Below are 19,271 nucleotides of genomic sequence, written 5' to 3'. Positions count from 1 at the left end.
TGTTACGTTTTACATTTGATTAACCCAACCCACTACCATTTTACTAGGCTTAGGCTATATTTGAGAGTGAAGTTTTTTTCTAATCAATAATATTATGCATCTTTCAAAAGTTGAAGAACTAAATTATGAGTTGACAAATAACATATATGTAAATACATACCGGTACCATTGTTTTCCATGAAATACGTTCACCTTTCACTCTAACGAAAGCTGTAATATTTAAATATTAATAGTGTGGCAGGGGGACGGTAAAATCTACATTTACCCCCCCCCCCCCCGAGAAAAATCTAGATCTGGCTCTGCAAGTATCGTATTTCTTTTTTTTTTTAATTCTGTATTACAAGATAAATTTACTCCATTAGGGAATACTACCTTCTTCATTTCCATTTCCACCAAATAGGCACTGCTTACTAGCTTCATACAAATTAGGACCAAATTTTGGACAAAATTTAATTATTTAGTCAAAATTTTCGATGAACAGTGCTTTTGTTGAATAAGTTCTTCATAATAATTTCACTAAAGAAATTTCAGTGGACAAAGAGGAGTATTATTGTTCATGGGGATGGAAGTTCTGCACGACTTGGTCTTCTACGTGGCTGAAGCTATCACGACCTCCTCAATTGTGTTTTCTGATGTTTAAATACAATATGCGTCGGCTCATGACGCCCTGCATGGCCTTTTCCCCCTCTATGTTGGGAGGAACACGAGTAAAATATTTATGCAGGTCCAGTAATTATACCTTTGGGAATGCTTCCCCTCCACAGCCCTCAGGGTAGGGGCTGTAAGTTAGGCAACTCGTTCATTATTTACATATAGTAACTGCTATTGAGAAAAGTATGCATGGTTGACCTTTACTGTCCGAAAAGGACAATTAATTTTCAAACCTATTCTAGCACCCTGAATTTGAAAAACTTCTGGTTTTAAGTTCATTCATTCCAAAAATTAATTCCATGATGCAGGTATAACTAGAAATAGCGATTAATTATTCAAGTGGCATTATTTGGAGCAAAACTGGGACAAGGTTGGATCTCCACACTAGTTTATTTAAAGCTAATCAAGAAAAAAGACAGTTTGGGTGCATAACAAGTGGACCATATTCCACTTCAGCAAAATCATGCAAAAAAAAAGAACAGAAAAAAAAACTTTTACAATTATAGATGAAATAAGGAAATAAGGGGAAAGAAACCATTCAAACTAATCTGGACATGGTGCTGATGTCATCTGGGGTATCAAAGAATGCAAGTTCAAAATAACAAAACTAACAAGACCCTTAAGATACTTTCGTTCTTTGGATTGAGTATTTAAAAGAAGATATACTGTTAAATCTAGACCCAGGGGTCTAAGGGAGGGATAAATCGGTCCCAAGGGTCCTACTTAAGTCATACCAATCATTTAAATCAACCAATCCGCCACATTGGATTTAGACAATGTTTATAGTGCACTTATCGTGTTTTGGTTCAGTAAACCCATTGTGCTAAAGATTTTCTTTTTCTCAAAAGCGACTTAAAAAATAGGTTCGGTGATTTTCCAGCCCGGGCATGCACAAATATCCAGCAAGAAATAAATACCCCCCCCCCTCCTCCTGCATCAATAAACCTATATCTAGATAAGAGCTTAAAACCTCAGCAACGGGATCCATTAATATACTGAGTTTAATGGTGTAAACTGTGACGGCGTAGGCAGATTGCACAATGAGATTTGATGTTCAAATTCAGCCAACATCGAATCATTTATTTTAAAGTCCTGGCCATGTACACCATCTATCCAGACAGAAACTTATGTCCCCATCTAGCATTGATGAATCCACATCCCATTAAATAACAAGGAACCAATCAAACTTGGAGTATTTCGTCAACATTGCAGAAATGTAGGTTTGGATTAATCCTTAGGAAAATTAAATTATTTTATAAACAGAAATTATTCAAAAGTTTCCATAAGGACCTCAGGCTCCCAAAAACTGTACAAATATCCAGAAGGTCTGTTTCAAAGAACCCCACCAGAAACACTAGTGCTATTGTACCCTTTTTAATTATTTTGAGTTATTTTTGTTTTAAGATATGGGTGCTAGCCAAGGCTCTCTAAAAAACCTATAAAAACAAGAATACTTAGGATATGCTAGAGGATAATATTCTCCCAGATAACCCATCTATAATTATGGATGTCACAATTAAATTATAACTTGATGGTAAAATTTCTCACAAGATTCAATTAGTTTTTTTCCTTGGGGGGTGGGGGCTTTTTTTTTCCTGAAATTATGCACATTTAAGTGATGCTAATAAATTTTGATGGGTACCTTTCACTTAATTAATTTCAAAAAATTTCTAAAAAGAAGTTTTTCAAAGAAATATAAAGGCCATATTAAACTTAAGATCAGCAGATAGACGTACCTGTTAAATTTCAAACTAGAAACGACAAGAAATTACTATTAAAAAATAAATGAAACCCAAAACGAACAGAAATGAAATAAACAATCATAGCAAAAAACATATAAGCACTAATATAAATGAATAAATTACTAATGAAGAATAAATAAAACCCAAAACGAGAAGAAATTAAATAAACAATCATAGCAAAAAAACATACAATAGGTACTAGTATAAATGAATAAATAAATCTTAAAACAAGTGAAAATTAAATTGAATATGCAAATCATGCTTCAAAGGAACAAAAATCCCTACAAACAAGAGTAGGTTTTGCCTCCTCCTCTCACTGTAAGTCTAAAGCCTACTCCGTCATTGGCGCTTTACTGAAAACGAATTATATTACAAATATTTTTTTTGTACTTATTACAGCATTGAAAATAAACATAAAAATTAGAGTAGAATTAAATTTTGAAGTGATAAGCTTTCAGTAATTATTATCATTATATATCAAATATTCAGGTTAATCTTATTAGTTATTTCCAAGACTATTCAAGACAAATATAGTTTCACTGCAAACAAGAGTTTGGATACTGCCTCCTTCCTTAACTTTAAAAGTCTAAAGCCTACTCCGTCATTGGCGCTTCACAGAAAACGAATTTATATTACAAATATTTTCTTTCCCAGTTATCGCAGCATTGAAAATGAAAATAAAAATTACAGCGAAAATAAAATATTGAACTGATGATCTTTAAACAACTGATATCATTATTTGTTACAAATTAAGTTTGATTTTGTTTGTACTTTGAAAGACTTCTCTGTACATATATAAAGTACAATCAAACGCCAATGACACTATAGTTTGTAAATTTTTACACGGACGAGAAGAGACTGCACGTACCCTCTCGTTTATAGCGATTTTTGTTCGTTTCAAGATTGATTTGTATATTCAATTTAATTTTCACTCGTTTTAAGATTTATTTATTCATTTATATTAGTACCTATTCTATGTCCGTTTCCTACGATTGTTTATTTAATTTCTGTTCGTTCTGAGCTTCATTTATTCTTTAATGGTAATTTCTTGCAATTTATTCATTTATGATAGTACTTGTTGTATGTTTTTTTTCTATGATTATTTATTTAATTTCTGTTCGTTTTGGGTTTCATTTATTTTTTAATAGTAATTTCTTGTCGTTTCTAGTTTGAAGTTTAACAGTTGTTTGTATCTGCTGGTCTTAAGTTTAATATGGCATTTACTTTTCTCTGAAAAAATTCTCTTTCGGAAAGTTTTCTTGAAATTACTTTTTGTTCGTTTTTGATTGCAACAAGTTTTAAGTTTTTAGAAGATGCCTTACTTCAAAGTCAATTTTTTTTTCAACATCAAACTTTCATCAAAGTAAAGAAAGCATCTAAGTAAACAAGGTATCAAGGTAAACAAAGTATCAAAGTAACAATAAGCAAGTTCTATAACTCAGAGCCATTTCCCCAAGGCTGGGGGGGGGGGGTCAAACCTGAAAGCATATTTATTTGGCCTTTGAACTATTTTGAACAAAATGGCGATCTCAAAATTTTGACCAGATGCCCTTTGGGAAAGTGGGGTTGGGGTAATTGCTCATTGATCATTTTTTATTCTTAAAAAAAAACTGAAAGCTTCAATTTCTGATCAAATGAGTCCCCTTCAAAGCTAATACGACCACCCCTTCCACAAAAAACTTACATTCCATAGGGGGAGGTGGGGGGCTTTTTACTTTTTGATCATTTTCGATTCTTAAAAAGGGCGCAATAAATTTCAATTTCCAATCGAATGAACTTCCTCCAAAGTTTATACGACCAAGCCTTCCATAGAAGCTTTTTTTTTACTAGCTCAAAATTTTGATTGAAGGGACTTAAAAAAAGTCGCGTGTGTGTGTGTGTGTGGGGGGGGGGGGGTGCCTACCGTCTGATTACTCTTGACTTTTTAAAATGGAGCTAGAACTTTAAATTTAAATCGAATGAGGCTTTTACGAAGTCCCTACGATTACCTCTTCGATAAAAAAACCTTATATAAGAACAATGGACAGCTTGCATAACTTACAGCCCTTGCCCTGGGTGCAGTGGGAGGTTTTGTCAACCCCCGAAGAATAATTATCTTAATTACTTCATCTCTTGACTATTTCGGACATAATGGTCTTTTAAGAATTTTGATTGGATGCGTTTTGGGAAAAAGACGGCGTGGAAAGCGGGAGGGGGGATTGATGCCCTCCAATCACGTTTGACTCTTAAAAAAGACATTAAAATTATTATTTCCAATTGAATGAGCGCCCTCCGAAGTTTATAACACCACCCCTTGCATATGAAGTGCCACTGGATAAAAACAAATTGAAGCCTTATGGCCTTGGTGTTGGTGAGGGGAGGCCATTTGCCATCGGATGACTTTTGACTCTTAAAAAGGGAACTAGAACTTTCAATTTCTAATCATTTGAGTCCCCTACTAAGTTTAAACGACCACCTCTCCGTAAAAACTTTATATGCCCCCGGGGCATAAGTTACAACCCTCCCCACAGGTTTTTCTTCTTTTTTTTTTTGGGGGGGGGGGTGTTAGGTGGACCCCGAAGTTTTGTAATCTGATCGTTGGAATCTTTCAAACAAAATGGCTATCTCAAAATTTGATCGGATGCCTTTGAGGAAGAGGGTGGGGGGGGGGGGTACATGTCCGCCGATCACTTTTGATGAATCTTAAAAAGATAAATCAAAATTACAAGTTCCCATCAACTAAGTCACCTCTCTTATTACAACAACCCTTTACAAACAGCCTAATCTGCCCCCGGAGCAAAACTTACAACACTTCCTCCAGGCTCTTGGGGGCGGTATTAAGCTCTGTGTGTACGTTATTTGATCTTTAAACTAGTCTCAATACAATGTGTAGCTCAGAATTTTTGATCAGGTGCATTTGGGAAAAAAGGGGCCTTGGGGGGGGGGGTAGTTGCCCTCCGATCACTTTTGACTCATAAAAGGGCACTAGAAATTTCAATTTACAATCGAAAGTCCCCCTCCGAAGTTTATGCTACCATCCCTTCCATAAAAACTTATATGCCCTCCGGGGCATAATTTTCAACACTTGCCTCAGGTTTTGGTGGGCTGCGTTATCCCTAGAGCCTTTATTACATGATCTTTGGTCTATTTTCAACAAAATGGCTATATAAAAATTCAACGGGACTTATTTGGGGAAAAGAGGGTTGGCGAACTATTATTAACGCAATGGCTATCTCAAATTTTTATCAGATGGGTTCGGAGAAAAAAGCGAGGGGGGGGGGCTAGTTGCTCTCTGATCTCTTTTGACTTTGGAATAGCTGGACTAGAATCCTGCACCAGCTTGTAATCGTCATGGACGAACTGCAGCTGGTTGATTCTCATTGGAGCAATTGAAGATATTTTAGCAGTAACAGACTCGTCGCTGAGAAACGATGCTCGGCTGTCGCGCTCGTGATAGGCAAGCCAAGAGCCATTCGTGCAAAAGCTGCCACCACAGGGATGCGATCTCTTTGATTCTTCCAGAACGCAATGCACGGATTTTCATTTGAAGACGGCTTTAACCTAAAATTGAACTATAACTTTCAATTTCCAATCAAATGAGCCCTCTCTGGAGTTTATACGAGCATCCTTTCTATAAGAACCATGTATGCCCCCAGGGCATAACTTACATCGCCTGCCCCAGGTGGTTGTGACGACGACGGAGTTTTTATTATGTGATCATTGAACTATTTTTAACAAAATGGCTATTCAAAATTCTCATCGGATGTATTTGGGGAAAAATAGCGTTGGGGGGGGGGGGGGGGCGCTAGTTGCAATCCGATCACTTTTGACTCTTAAAAAGGACACTAGAACTTCCGATTTCCGATCAAATGAGCGCCTTCTGAAGTTTATACGACGACCTCTTCCATATGAAGTGCCTCTTAAAAAAAATAAAATAAAAAAAATAAACATTGGAGTCCTATGGCCTTTACTATAGGCAACGCTATAGCGTTGCCTCTGATACTTCCTATATATTTGGCATCAACATAAATGGAGATTATGTTGATATTAAAATCCTTTTTTTAGAACTTATAGTTCTAAAAAATTTGTTTATTGAACAATAGTTTGTTGATAGTTTATTAGATAGTTTATTGATAATCACAAAACAAATCGATAATCCTTTCTAATTTGATCTTAGATTTGGTGAGTTACATCAGTCACCGCGTTTTCAAAAATATATATGGAAAACACATTACATGCGTTTTGCCCGAATTGCCTCAAACAAGGTGTGGACGTGGAAACCTGGTATGGATGGAGCTACGCAAGAACACTTCACTAAGTTTTGCCCTTAATATCACATACGAGGAGTGTCTGCAATTTGTAGTGGTGAAGACTGGCTAACATACGTAAGAAAACGTGACTACTATTTGCCCTAAACATCACATAACAAAATGTGCCCGCGAGGGTGGTGATTTTTAGTGTCTCAACCTTGACGAGTGTACGCAATAGACCACGACTATTGCTGATGCGACATGAGCAAACATATGTAAAAGAATTGATTAAATTCTGCCAAAAATGCCATTTACAAGCCAAGCACACGAGCATTAGAACATGCAACGAGTGAATGATGTTGTGTTATTGACTGATACGATTGAGTGATTGTTGTGAACTAATATATATAATGGTTGAGCTCTATTCCTAAATTCGTCTTGGAAGGCGAAATGAACTCACAAAAATAACTATAGTAATCTAATACCGTACAATTATGCAAATCTCATTTATTGAATACACAATACGTTCGCTACATCAGGAAAATATTAAAAAAAAAGTCACCATCTTATAAATGAAATCCTTGATATACAGGGATCATAAAGAAAGTATGGAACAATTCTTAACTCCAAATCAAAAGTGAAGCTTGATTCAGGTGAAAGTGAATTCCCTACTTCATTTCACGAGGAATTTTATTCACCGGATGTTGTAGCAAAAATGAACTAAATGCTAAATTGACCAACTGACAAAAAATACAATTTCCATTTGGTATCACAATAAAAATCACGTCTCGTTTAAAGTAAAAATTTGAACTATAAACTAAGGACTTCTACTTTACTCGCAACCGCATCAAAACCGATTAAAAGCATTAAATTGGCTTGAATAAGTTCTCCTTGAGTGTTTAAAGTTCGGTTTTTCCTTCAAAATTCGGTTAAAAACTAGCGGACGGTTAAGCAAAATTCTGGTATAAGTCGAATTTCACTTTGCAATTTCGTCTAATTTCAAACCATCAGAAATTTTTTTTTTATATTCTATAAAAAAGGAATACTTTCTTTTTTCATTAATTTTCTTTTTGCCACCGATTTTACAATTTTGCTTATTTGTCTTTATTGTTAGTCTTTTCGCTATTTGGTGTTTTTTTCTATAATTTTATCCAGTGGGAATAACAAATCATTGCTACGATTATTATATTCGTTTCGCTTCTGTTTTGGATAAATTTAAAAATTTGCTTTTTTTGACGGCAAAATATTATTTAAACCAAAAATTAATGCTCCGAATTCACTATTGAAGCATTTAAAAAAAAATAAGTATTTTTCAAGTATATTCTTTTTAATTAAGTCTTTTTCAAGTTTTCAAGTTTATATTTTTAATAAATAATTTAAGAACTGTTGTTCTTTTATTAAACAGTAAAATTGGTATTTTTTTACTTAAGTATTAAAATCTTTTTTTTTTTAGATTTTCTAGATGGATTTAGCTTTTAATCCATAGCAACGTTGCTTTATCGCTCTAATTAAGAAATCTTTCAGACAGGAGTCAAATTTTGCTTTGACCTCCGGATTTCATAACAGGAACGATGGATCATTTTGAACGATGTTTTTTTCTTTTTCTTTTTAATGACGCCATTAGTTAATGCGCAGAGCTTCATTAAGTTATTAGTATACATGATTTTTTTTGCGAGTAATCGCGCCATTTAGAAGCCAAATCAATTGAAAAAAAAGATCAAAGCCTTGACGGATATTTCCAATAAAAATGAAATTAAAAACAATAATGATAAAAATAAATTAATCCCGGAATAATAAAAAAAATAATTGAAAGTCATTTTATTTATTTATGTTAAAAAATGTGCTTACACAATGCTCTTCATACTTAAACGAATAAGGAGTTAAAAAACGAAAACCTTTAATCTCTTTTCAAGGTACCAAGGACATCAAAATTTAACCATGGAACACACATTAAGTCTATTCATATGAGACAACCACGATTTTCTACAATTGTTCTTTAGTTGTTTTAAAATTACGAAATATTTAGCAAGTACCACATTTTGATCAATGTTGCCACGTTGAACCATTAAAACAAATAAGCAAAACTAATAAGTTGTACTTGGCAATGCCTTTCATCCATAAAATTACAATCTATAATATGCTGAATCCAAAGACAACTGCACCTTCAAAAGAAAGCTACAATTTCTTAAGCTGTGTGGTCTGATATGTATTATCCTATTTTTGCCCGGTTTTAAACCCTTTTTTCAATTTGGCACCAGCACGTTCCACAACCAGCATAAGTTCATATGGAGCTTTTTATATTAAAAATTAAAATCTCGATTTTTCCGATTTGTTAAGATAAAATTGCTTCCACTTAATACATTGAAACAATTAGATTTTGCTTTCACTGTCCTTGGTACCTGAAAATCCTCTTAATAGGCAAATGTTTGGTTCATAACGTGTTCCAAAGATTCCAGAGCGATGTTGCTTGGTTCTTTTCACAGATCAGCCCCTCAGCCCTCTTCTTTAACTGCATACACTAATGGAAATTAAACAAGGTATCAAACAGAATCCGGAGCTAAGAAATGTTGTTAAACTAAAGACAAAAAAATAGCACAAAATAAAAAAGAACAACATACTAATCATCTGTAGCCCATAAACCCAACTTTTCAGAATTGACGCTAGCCAAGATCAGCCTCGCCCGCAGATTAGCTTAAGTGAATAACCTCGTTCATCCTCTTCATCACTAGTTGAAAAACGACTGAATTATATTTTATACTTCACGACAAATAATTACAAGAAAACTAATTTGTCATTAAAGAAAGACCCTTTTTTTCAAGTTTTATACAAACAATTTAAAATCTGATAATATGAATGAGCCGATTCACAAGTTATAAAGATCGCCTAGTACATTTTTAGAATAAGCAATTTAAAATCCTTTCCTCTCCCACAAAAAGCGAAGAAGAATGCATAAAAAGAAAATTTAAAGAAGGAATTTTATAGGAAGATATTACAGATCCTGTATTATTTCAATAGCCTAAAAGTCTTCTTCAACAAATTTATCCCGTCTTACCAACAAATCTGAGTTCAAAGGCAATCCACGCAAAATTACTGTCAACAACAAGAGCAACAATATTCACGTCCACATTGCACAAAATTAAATTCCATCTTCTTACATTGAAGTTTTAGGCTAATCTTGCAAAAAAAAAAAAAAAAAAAAAAAAAAAAAAAAAAAAAAAAAACCCAGCAATTTGGCTCACTTATAATGAAAGTTAAAATAAAGGTGACCTCCAGTGATGACCGTGGAGAAAAGAGGTAACAGGAACTAATCCGCATGGCGGTGCTGCACTAGACAGTATTTAATTTTAAGAAAGCATATTAAACTAAAAACCACCGTAAGAATTGTATGGCCTGCCAAGTCGTTCATTGGGATATCCTCGTTGGGCCATCTGGCCGTTTTGTCCATGATGACCTAGAAATAAATAAATTTTAGCCTTGCATTCAGATTAAGCTTGAATTAAAAGTAACTACAAATTAATTATACAAATCATCCTTTTTTCTTGTATGCCCTACCTTTTTTAAAAAATAAATTCGCAGAAACAAAACTGTGTAGTTTTTAACTCTTATCTCCACAATCGAAGATCCAACTTTTAAAGGTTTCTCATTATCCCTAAGTACAACAAATAAAGGTAGTTCATGCCGCAACCACCAAGGCGAATATTGATCGTTGGAATTTTCTAGATCTCCAACATAGTTTTCCAGAAAAAGTCAAATGTAGATGTTCTCTAACTATTGGTTGGAACACATTTTACATAGCTGAGCTGTGTACTTTTACATACTTGATGAAACACGTTCATGTAAAACAAGTTGCCATTCCTTGTTAAAGTTTCTGTAATTTTTTAATTGATTCTTGATCACTGCCATTTGTTCAATTTCCTTCATGTTCTGATGTATTTTCATTCCCCCTCATTTTTAGATTAATTAAAAAGTACCTGAATTCCAAGAAGTGTTTTGTTAGACAGCAAAAGCATACACAAAAACATATTACTCTTTAAATTGACCGTTTCTCAATTGAATCTAGAATTTTAAGGCCAAGAAGGGGATGTTTGATATCTTTCTAGATGAAACTAAAGCTTAGATGGTGGATCAAGATGTTTATCGTCCAAACACTCGGGCTTGAGTCTGGTATTTTTTTTTTTATTTTTACTTCTATTTGTTCAAATATGCCGAAGAAAAATTATTAAAAAATTCCAGCCGGTCAACCCCCTATCATTGATGAAACACATACTTGATGATACAGAACTTGAGTTAAAGAGCCAAAACTGGCGAGACAGGCTTTGAACAGCTTTTTTATTAGAAAATCTGTTCGGAATCTCATTCAAGCTTAAATACTTTCTATTTGAGTAAATTCCTCTACAAAGTAGATTCACAAAATTAACCACTAGGCTTACAACTTCTCCGACAGACACTCAACTAAAAGATATCACTATAAAGAGAGCCAAAACGTCTTCATGGAAGTTTTGAAGTTTCATTACGATTCATTAAAAGTTGCTCCTTAGATCGGGTTGCATGAACCACAACGAGGCCAAGAGAAAATAGATCTATTTCAATTTATAATTTTCTGTACATCGCCGCAATACAGCCAACATCCCCGCCCAGTCTTGTGTAGAATCTGATCTCTATGCACCTTCAAAAAACTCAATTCTACTATGCTTAATTTTACGTTTAAGCAACTTTAACTCCGTCACCATTACAAAATAGAAGGAGATGTAGTGTTTGCCAGATGGAGATGGGATTTCAAATTGGCCGAAAATCTACAAGTAAACACAGCGGGATCAAGTGTTTTTGGAGTGTTCATGTAAACGGACTTCTACACTAGACTAGACGGAGATGTTCATTAGATTAGAGATCACCATTGTGTCTTATTGAGATCGAGGTAAATAACCTGATTAACCGCGTTGATCCCGTTGTTCCCAAGTTCGGAATTTTCAGGGTTAATTCCAAGAAAGAAATTTTTCTTACTCAGTTTGTAGCGAGGCAAAGACATTGCTTATATATTGGATAGTACGGCTGAAATTTGAAAGATCATCGGTATAACAACTAGCGACATGTCAGTGATATGTCAATTAGCGAGCGGTATAACTAGCGATATGCCAACTAGCAATATATCTGGCGACCAGCAAGGACAAAAGAAGAGGGAGGCCACCTTTGGCAACATACACAAATGTTAGATAGGGATAAGGGGTCAAAAGCAGGACAAAGTGGGAGCAGAGCGCACCAGTCTTAGACGATGTATCAAGCACTAGTCAATTTTTAAAGCAAGAATTTATGTTTTAGAGGATCCTAACATAAGAGGGGTGCACTTGACGAATTGATTCTAAGACTTTGCGTACATCATAGTTTCTCTCTGTATATGTAATTTGTGGATTTATTTTCCCTAGACTTGGATGTCAATTAATTTTTCTGTATATTCTGACAATACTTATTTTCTTTGTATTTGGATGCTTTGTTTTTCACTTCTTTTATCTTTCTTTCATTATTTTCATCATTTTTTGGTTCTCTTCTTTTCCTCTATTCTCTTTATGTTTAATCTGAATAGTATAGCAGCTATTTGATGTCAAATCGAAAAAATGTAGGTTTTTCATTACATTATAGAGACAAGAGCATTTCATTTAAATTTTGACTATATTCGTTATAAACCGTACACTTATTGTAATAATTGTTATACCACACATTAATTATCTTATTTTGTTCTTTATTATATTTGTATATTTTTATTACTTCATTAGACAAGTTTTGTACGATTTAGGGTGGCTGTTAAAACATATTGTTATTATTTTATTTAATAGCTGAATAAAAGTCTCTCGTTCTCTCTGTTGACTATTTAAGTTTGTTCAAGTTTGGTTATTTACAACATAAAAAAAACAAAAAAAACAGAATTGGACATTCTCCAACAATGGGCTCCATGGCCCAATTAACATGGAAAGAGGAAATTATAAAAAAAATAATCAAACAATACAAATTAGACGTGATAAAAAAGCTTTTCAAGTGTTAGACTAGACAGCCTTGATTCTAAAGTAGCAATTAATGGGCAGTGAATGAAGTCGCACGGATTTCCCAAGACAAAACATCATACAAAAAAGTCATATAAGAATAGAAGTGTCACAACTTTCAACTTCAAAATTAACAAATGAAATCATTTTTAAAATAATTAACTAATCTGATTTGACAATTTAATTAAAATATGTTTGACAGATTATTTAGCAACTACTCAGAACTGCATAGTGTTACTGGACAATCGACAGGATACCATAAAATTCTATTTTCGGTAGTATAATATTGGTCGAATGAAACTGGTGTCATTTGAAGGGGGACAATAATCCCCAAGGCCGTATCCGGGGGGGGGGGTTACCCGGTTTAAACCCCCCCCGAAATTTTTGACCGACTCGAAAATAAGTCGAAAATTAGCAAAACCTAGGTAAAAATCAGTAAAATTAGTCGAAAACTGAGTAAAAAATTAGTAAACCCCCCCCCCCCCAAAAAGTCAAAAATTAGTAAAACCCCCCCTGAACAAAAATCCTGGATACGGCCCTGATAATCCCCTAAGATTTTTGCTCCCCCTCCCTAGATTTTGAAAATACCTTTTTTGGTAGTATTTTCATTGAAAAATGAAAATATTTTCGATGAAAAACTTGAGAAAGTAACAAAATTGCCCCTCTCCCATACATTCTCGTGAATTGACACCCTTTCGAACTGAGACTCTTTAAAGTATCTATAATTTCGATGAAGGGGTTCTCAGTGCCTGAAATTCGTTTTCAGGTTTGTCTGAAATGTGATTACCAAATGCCACTGCAATGTGTTTACAAATGTGTTTACAATGTGATTACCGCAATGTGTTTACAAATGCTACTGCAAACCCAATTTAAGCTATAGCACGAAGTGGTTACACTAGTGCCCTGAATACGCCCTCGGTCCGATTAGTTACCCTTTGTCTTATCTCCTCTTTTTTATTAATTTTATTGTTTTTTAATATCAATAGTATAAAATATAACCAATTATAAAATATAATCACTATTAATATAATTAATATTAATATTGTTAATATTATTTATTTGTTATTGTGTTATTTATTACTGAGACAGATGTCACTATCTACTCTTTTTTAACCCACTTCACCATCCCCATCAAGAAGTTCGTCGAGCTTTAATTTTTTTGCAAATAGTAAAGAGCAGGACAGGCGCAGTGTCAGTTTACATATTCGGACGATAAGCCGGCCTCTTCACGGAAAAAAGCTTAGTTTTCTTGGCAAGCAGATTTGTAAGATAAAAAAGATGGAGATCATATATGCTGAAAGATGAAGATTTGTTTGGTCACGGCAATGAAATAGCGTGAGAGTAGCAGTAAAGTCAGCAGTTCCATAGATCCAGTATCCCAGTTTTATTAAGTCAAGCTTTTCAACTTAAATAAATTAGGGGTTAGCGCAAAAAATGTCCGCAAAGGGCGTTAATCCATAAAGAATTCCTAGTTGAAAAGCGTTTGACCCCACTCTCCTCCATAAATCCTCCTTTTCCCACAATCTATATTATTGACCTAAGTCTTTTTAAAATTCTTATCAAAATAGTTACAAAATAATAGAAATAAAAAAGCAAAAAACTTAATCAAATAATAATAGAGAACAAATATATAAAAAAAGGTTACAACAGTTTCTAGTCAATTACTTACGGGGAAAAAATCTACAGAACAGCTAGTAAAGAAAGGATTTGTTCTTCAATTTGAATTGTTAAGATCAAAATTATAATACTTTCGTTGATTCACTTACATCTAAGTTGATATCCCGTCCCAGAAAAAAACCCTGATTATCAAGGTTGCCCCACAGGCCAACTTATTAAAGAATTTGAACAAGGATAACGTGATGACTAAGCTTTGAAATATAATTTGTGTTAAAAAATAAAGAAGAAACGTTATAATTCTAATATTGGTACACTTTTGCGTTGATGTACCTGGATACTAATTAGGGGAATGGTTTTAAGCGTATTAACATCTGGTCCTGTTTTATTATATTTAAATCTTTTCAGTAAACACGGTCTAGAGCCGCCGCGGGTGCATCTTAAAGTCTTATCCTAGCCTTGCTTAGGAAATGATGTAGACTATCGGAGCATCTTGTCCGTGGGCAACCACTTGGTCGTGTCCAGCGACCACAAGGCTGAAATCATATACGATGTGACAAGGGGTTTCTTCTGAGATTCAGAGGAAGTGGCCGTACTATCCCAGTGTACGCTGCACAATTTGCAGGGACAATGGAATCTGCATCGTACGGGACATCAGGTTGGTGTTGCTGACAAAGTCGTACCAGCTAAGTCCCTCTGTCTTTTGGAGTCCTTTACTTTGGATTACATCCAGCTCCCTCAAAGTCTTGGTGGTTGCTGGCCAAGTTTCTGTGCCATATAGTAGGACTGAGACGACAGATGCATTAAGTATCCGCATCTCTGTAAGATAGCTGACATAAGGGTTGTGCCAAATGTTGTTGCGTCTCCCTAGGACGGAAGTTGCCTTAGCGATTCTTACGTTGACTTCGCTCTTGACTGATCCATCACTTGACAGAATGGAGCAGATGTACATGAGATATTTCACGATTGCTACTTGATTTTGGCATACTTCGACTGATGGGGGAGGTTTTTCAGATAATATTGAATCGATGAACATAGTTTTTGTCTTGCTCCAGGTAATGTTTAGCCCAACCTTGCCAGCTTCTTCTCTATAATGTCCGAAGTTCAGTCGGGCAGTGGTCCTCGCCATCACATAGTCAATGACGCAATTAGTTCGGGGGCGGTGGCACATCCACCCCTGGCTACTTTTCCCGTAGAATTGCACACAGCTTGACGTTTTCTCAAAATCTCTCAGAGAGGGAGAGAGAGAGAGAGAGAGAGAGAGAGAGAGAGAGAGAGAGAGAGAGAGAGAGAGAGAGAGAGAGAGAGAGAGAGAGAGAGAGAGAGAGAGAGAGAGGGAGAGGGAGAGAGGGAGAGGGGGAGAGAGCGAGAGAGAGAGGGAGAGAGGAGAGAGAGAGAGAGAGAGAGAGAGAGAGAGAGAGAGAGAGAGAGAGAGAGAGAGAGAGAGAGAGAGAGAGAGAGAGAGAGAGAGAGAGAGAGAGAGAGAGAGAGAGAGAGAGAGAGAGCAGTATTTCAGGGGAAGACCTGTTGTTCTTAGCATGAACCACATCGACTTCCTGTCTACAGATTCAAAAGCGGCCTTGAAGTCGACGAAGCCTATGCACGCCTTCTTTTGAAACTCCTATGTCTTTTCTATCACTTGCCGCAGAGTGAATATCTGTTGGCTTGTGGAACGACCGGGCATGAATCCTGCTTGTGCGATTCTTCGTGCGAGTCAAGTTAGTAAGTCAAGTCTGTATTATCTGTATTATTTTCATCATTATCGAAACAAATCCGAAAATACAAAAAATTACCTGAATACGACGAAGTCTCACGAGAATATGATGTTGCTTCACGAGTAGGTCTTGACATGGTACTACCCCGTCCTCTCTGTGAAAAACCTCCTCCTCTGCCTCCCATCCCACCACGAGGAGCTCCACGACTTTGTCTATGAGGAGGACCACCCCAACGACTTCGACCTGAAATGATATGTTATCAGATTCTAAGAGACATAATATTAGCAAGATAATATTACTAGACGCAATGGCCAAGAGATATGTTCCAGCACCGCATCTTTGATCCTTGGGGGAAGGCTCAAAATCAAAGAAAAGCGAATTAGCTGCATTATTTTCCGAAAACCCCTCAGACTAACTTCGGAAGAGCGGATAGGATCTCCCTCTACCTCCTGCCCAGGCAAGTAGGTCAGGTTAGGTTGAATTGAATTTATCAAGTATTTTGGGCAATCGGTTGCATCAAGACTGGGCTGGGTAATTGTAGACAGAGAAAAGCCAAGACAGATAGTCCAAGTAATTGAGAGGCAAATGTTTAAATGGCTGGGGCACGGGTAAATGGCAGGAGTATGAATGACTCTCTTATTGGACACATATGATTGCCCTTTTTGAAAGAGTTACTCAGTGGTTTGATGTTACTTATCTTGCCTTAAATGTTGGAAAGTCATGTTTTCTTATTTTCTCAAGATTTCCAAGGGCTTATTCTGGTTTAAACGAAATACATGTATTGAGGAGTTCTCTTTAACCCTCTGATAGCTTGTAATATGATTTGGAACACTCTTCCGGAGTCTGCGCGGGGCTGTCACTCGTTTGGTATCTTTAAAAAGAATGTTAGAGATTTTCTTGTAAATAATTAATTTTTTTCCCGGTTCTTCAATGAGTTGATGCCTCCGGATTGGTTCTGTAATTTATTTGTGTGGGTGGATTCATGTATTACTCCCTTGCCTAGCTTGGATTTTTTATTTGGGTGAAGGGAAGGGGGTATTGCATGGTTTGGTGATGTGAATTTATTATTTAACAAATCTTTGATGAATGTATTTGGTTAATTTTTTTTTCAGTTTTGTTTCTCCCCTGTTTTTTGCTGGCCATAGAGCCTTACGGGGGAGAATATATTAAAGTATTTGTTATTTTTATGCGTAATTTACCGTTGATTTTGGTATTCAGTTATATATTTCTTGTTTTGTCTTTTTCAATAAATTCAACTCAATAATTCAAGTTTTAATAATATAGAAGGTTACATCCTAAATTATTACTTTATTGTAGAAAAAACCAACCTTGTTTACCGCTTGAATATTTTGCTTGCTCAGCTAACTCATACAGCTGGGGGTTGACAACTTGCTTTGCTTCTGTGAGCACACCAATTAGGTCTCCTGCTTTGGCAAGGTTGTCCGGGGTGAAAAACGTATATGACGTGCCAGTGTGATGAGATCGTCCAGTCCTACCGATACGATGGACATAGTCTTCACTGCAATTGGGGTAATCGTAATTGATGACAAACTGTACATCCTCCACATCTAGCGAAATAATGAGTATTAAAATCCAATATTAGGTATGTATATAGGTGAAATTCCCTAACTAAAAAAAATGTGTGCAAATACAGGAGATTCCTTACATGTGGACACAAACTTCCAATTTTTTGCAGCAGCAGCACCGGAGCAAAAGAAAAAATCAAGTCAATTCTTTGTCTATCTACGACTGGGAGTTAGTTATAACTAAAAACCTTTTTTTATGATAGTAAAAACAGTTATACCCTAATTCTTCCCACTTAAAAATCTGCAAACAGATTTCTGGATAAGATCTTCACGACAGCAGTACAAATGAGCTGTACCGCTCTTCAGATCGTTTGATGTAAAAGTTGAAATACAGCTTAAAGAATTTGCTTAAAGTTTTGAGGACTACAATAGGATTGTTAAAAGTTGAAAGAAAATCGCTTTACTTGGAATGAAATCATCAAAACTTTATATTCATATATGATATGTGTTCAGACCTCTTTAGTTAGTATAAGCATTACTTTTCTACAAATCTTAAGGTCCCCCCCCCATCATACAGTGAACTTCAGAAGCCTTTTGTGTAGTTTTCATTTACGATTTCTTAATAGCATGGATGATTGTCGTATCTATGCCAACCGAAGTTCTGCAGAAAAAAGAACACTTAAAAACCAGAACTGAGCATTTCTTAACAAGACCATAGCTCCTTCTTTTCTTTGGGAAAGCTTTGTAACACCAACTGTAAAATTAGATAAACAGAGTATTCACTTACAAAAATCTTGTGATTAAAGAACTTTTTGTTGACAGAATCCCCAGAGAAGTACTAGAGTGGCAGCAGAAGGGGAGAGGTCATAGAATACGAAGGCCGAAAAATACGCTTTTTAGGTGTGTGCTGGTAGGTGTGTGGCCTAGAAAGGCCACTCACACCTACCAGCGGTACTTCACATATGACTGGTGGCTATCTTTAGGTGTCCTGAGTGCCTCTGGTGGCACAAGAAGACCTAAGCAAAGGTCGGTTTACTCTATTAAATTCACAAAAAAGAACCAATCAGACGAAGTCAACTTGTTGTCCTTTTTATTGGCTTGAAATTCCAACAGAAGAGCCAATCAACCAGTCAGATTTTGAAGATGAGAGGTTATTGGCCTCCTTTTCTGGCTTACACTTAAGGAATAATGTGAACGTTTTATGAAATTACTTCACGGATGTAAACCAATGAACATAAATCACAGTTATTAAAGACATATGCTTATTAATGGAATATGACATTTATCCCCAAGAATATTTATGAAATATTTAATATTTTAACCTTAAAAAAGGGGGTTTACTGTTTGAAAGCTGCTGTTTCACAATGTAAAAGACTAGGTCCCTTATAAAAAAATATTAACCGAACAGTCAAAATGGTTGCACTTCAAATGAAAAAGAGATTAGTGCACTATTGATTACCTGACTAAGACAAAACATAACTTTGAAAATTCTTGTATGGATATTTTAGCAAATATAGAAAAAAAAGAAGAAAAAGAAGACTTCCTTTCCTTAAATCTCCTTTTATACTATTGGCTATGCAACTGTCTTTCTATAAATCGAATTTTAACTCAAAATATAATTTTTCATTAGAAATTATTGCCATGATACGTCTCGGGATATGAAAAAATCCAGAAAAGATATACTAGTATGCTCTGCGTAGTAATTGAACTGAACGTTAGCCAAAATGGGACCCTGTATTCTAAAGAGGTGCCAGATGGTGAA

At 35.4% G+C, this 19,271-nt stretch overlaps 1 protein-coding gene across 1 annotated transcript in view; it reads right to left on the bottom strand.

The window, feature by feature from the left end:
* Positions 1–9,818: 9,818 nt before the first annotated feature.
* The window catches only part of LOC148954292 (putative ATP-dependent RNA helicase DDX5), a 109,999-nt gene continuing 100,546 nt past the window's right edge, over positions 9,819–19,271 (bottom strand). Inside the window, exons 10-12 of the mRNA XM_089086182.1 lie at positions 17,312–17,551; positions 16,062–16,226; positions 9,819–10,073 (exon numbers count right to left, since the gene is read on the bottom strand). Coding sequence (XP_088942308.1) covers positions 9,985–10,073; positions 16,062–16,226; positions 17,312–17,551 — 494 coding nt within the window. The 3' untranslated portion in view covers positions 9,819–9,984. The remainder of the gene's footprint in view (positions 10,074–16,061; positions 16,227–17,311; positions 17,552–19,271) is intronic.

The sequence above is a fragment of the Artemia sp. Qi Xiang Cuo genome, chromosome 3, assembly GCF_049724085.1.
Source record: "Artemia sp. Qi Xiang Cuo chromosome 3, ASM4972408v1, whole genome shotgun sequence".
In the NCBI taxonomy this organism is placed as follows: Eukaryota; Metazoa; Arthropoda; class Branchiopoda; order Anostraca; family Artemiidae; genus Artemia; species Artemia sp. Qi Xiang Cuo.
Note: the sequence above shows the minus strand (reverse complement) of the source record. Positions and strands in the feature narration are given on the sequence as shown.